We start from the raw sequence: 2,353 nt of genomic DNA on the forward strand, positions 1-2,353 counted from the left end.
GCGGGGACCGCCAGGGGGGGCCTGGCTGACAACTGGGGTGAGGGTGGGGGGGTCGCCGCCTGGCCAAGCCGCGGCTGGCAGCGGAGATCCCGCGAGGGGGAAAGGGAGAGGGAGGCTGAAACGAAAACGTACGCGATCCTCCAGCGTCTTTGCGGTCGGATTCGTGTGGGAAACACTGATTTGGGGAGGGGAGCATTCTTTTCCCATTAAAAGTGAAGTATCTGAAATTGCTATTCTATCCCGTTCCAATCAGCCCCCTTCCGTCTCTCGTCCTGCTCCCTAATTTAAAGGAAAAGTAGTTTCAGATTGGAGCGGCCGGCTCCCCTGGCGGAGTCAGGGACTTTTGTTTTTAGCTTTGTAACTTGAGTGACATCTCATTTGGGTTCGGTGGGGGCGGTCTTAATTGCTTAAAGGCGAAGGGAAGAGGGTCGAGGGAGGCAGGGAAGAAAGATGCCCAAGTTCCCTAAAGAAAGCACGTCAGGAACAAGGCCCAAAGACATTTCAATAAAAATTTATTGAAATTTCAATGACGTTTTCAAGGGGGAGGGATGATACAGAAAACCAAAGAACTCATCGATTATAACACAAAATATACCTTCATGAGCTTTTGTCTTTTAAACCATCTCAGCACCTGACTTTTGAACTGTGAATAGATCTCTCTAAAGGCACCAATGCAAAACAATAGTGAAGACAGTAGTCAATTCCACTGCGTTTGGACGATATCAGAGACTAGCAAATACAAATACAAGAGAAAAATTAGGAAGTCAAGAAGCCGCAGCCTCGGCAACCCCCACCCCGAGGCCCCCCTCCCCCCCCAAGCAACCTCAGAACCACAAGGTGGGGTGTTACATTTTAAGGAATTTAAGGTGGAACTGGGAAGTGGCACCACCACCTCCCCAATTCTGGGTAAAACAGGCAATAACACTTTCCCTCATTCTTGGACATTAAGTTTTTTGTTTTGTTTTTTTTTTTTTTTTTTTTTTTGCACACAACCGTTTAGAAAGTGGTTGGTGTTGGTGCAGAAAGTGTTTCCTAGTTTCAAAAGCGATCCTGTGACCTTGAAATAAAACTGCCTGCAGGGAATCCACACAAAACTGGACAGCTGCGGATCCTATTTACAGAGCTATGTACAATGTCAATAAATTAAAGTTTAATTTTCCGAGCATTCATATTCCATCTATTTACAAGAGTTATCAAATAATTACATAAATACTTTGCTAATAGTCTCGCTTCTTCTTTATTATTTTTTTTTAAACCTTGTTATTGCATATACAGGAAAGAGAAAGAGCCGCCAGAGAGAGAGAGACAGGCAGGCAGGAATCCTGCTATGGAGCTTAGAGAAAATAAACTCATGTTTTCGTGTGTCTTCCCACCCCCTTCCCTTTCAATCCGCCGCCAACGAGAGCTGGGGAGGGGGTGTGGGACCATGTTCTTCCCCCTCTAAAAGCAAGCATTCAAAAGGAAAAACCACAAGTACATGGCTGTGGGACATGCAAGGAGAGGCCTACAGTGGCTCTTAAAACATCACAATATGAAAAAAGACACAGATTATCTTAAGAGACTAAACACGGCGGGCTGGGGCTCCCCACCCCCACCCCGAAACAACGCTGCTTAGCCATTTATTGAGAACGGATAGGCAAGTCACTAAAAAGTTTTCATCTTTCACAAACAGAAATCATGTTAATGTACTCATTTGCCCCGGTATATATATATATATTTTTTTTTTAAATTTTACTTGTTTTTGTTTCCACTGGACACGGTGAAGGAAAAAAATATATAAAATCTGCACTGGGAGAGAAACTTTTCAACACCCTCCCGCGCCCCCCACCCCGCGGGCCTGGCTACCTTTCGGGCCCAGGCCCCCAGACCAGCCTCCGGGAGGTGCTCTGCACAAACCAGTTTTAACTCCCACCCCCACCGGCTCCGTGCAACAGACGGTTCTCAGCCCCCAGGACCGGCACCAGGTCCCGGATATATAAACCTCGGCAAGGAGACAGGGCTTGTTTCTAGCACATTCTTTCGGGGAGCCCGGTTCCCCTTCCCAGGCAGGACCGCACAAAGCCGGGGCCAACCCCACCGCGCGCTCGCTCGCGCCGGGGTTCTGTTTACATCCCACAAAGTGCACTGCAGACGGGACGGGACTGGAATGAAGAGTCCTTGCTGGGGAGGGGCCTAGGGGGACGCGCTGCGGGACCTGTCGGGCTTGGCCTCCAGGCCGCTGACCAGCCGCTGGATGCTCTGCAGTTCGCTGGTGGCCGCCTCTTTCTCGGGGCAGAGTTTGGGCGACAAGGACACGGAGCTGGAGGAGAGGGTGGAGGAGCGGCTGTTGAGTTCCGAGCCCGAGTCCACGGCC

At 49.6% G+C, this 2,353-nt stretch overlaps 1 protein-coding gene across 1 annotated transcript in view; it reads right to left on the minus strand.

Moving 5' to 3' along the window:
- Positions 1 to 495: 495 nt before the first annotated feature.
- Positions 496 to 2,353, minus strand: part of TBX3 (T-box 3) — a gene marked incomplete at its 5' end in the record, with an annotated part of 12,284 nt that continues 10,426 nt past the window's right edge. The window contains one exon of the mRNA XM_015567499.1: positions 496 to 2,352. Coding sequence (XP_015422985.1) covers positions 2,173 to 2,352 — 180 coding nt within the window. The remainder of the gene's footprint in view (position 2,353) is intronic.

The sequence above is a fragment of the Myotis davidii genome, unplaced genomic scaffold (assembly GCF_000327345.1).
Source record: "Myotis davidii unplaced genomic scaffold, ASM32734v1 scaffold1330, whole genome shotgun sequence".
In the NCBI taxonomy this organism is placed as follows: domain Eukaryota; kingdom Metazoa; phylum Chordata; class Mammalia; order Chiroptera; family Vespertilionidae; genus Myotis; species Myotis davidii.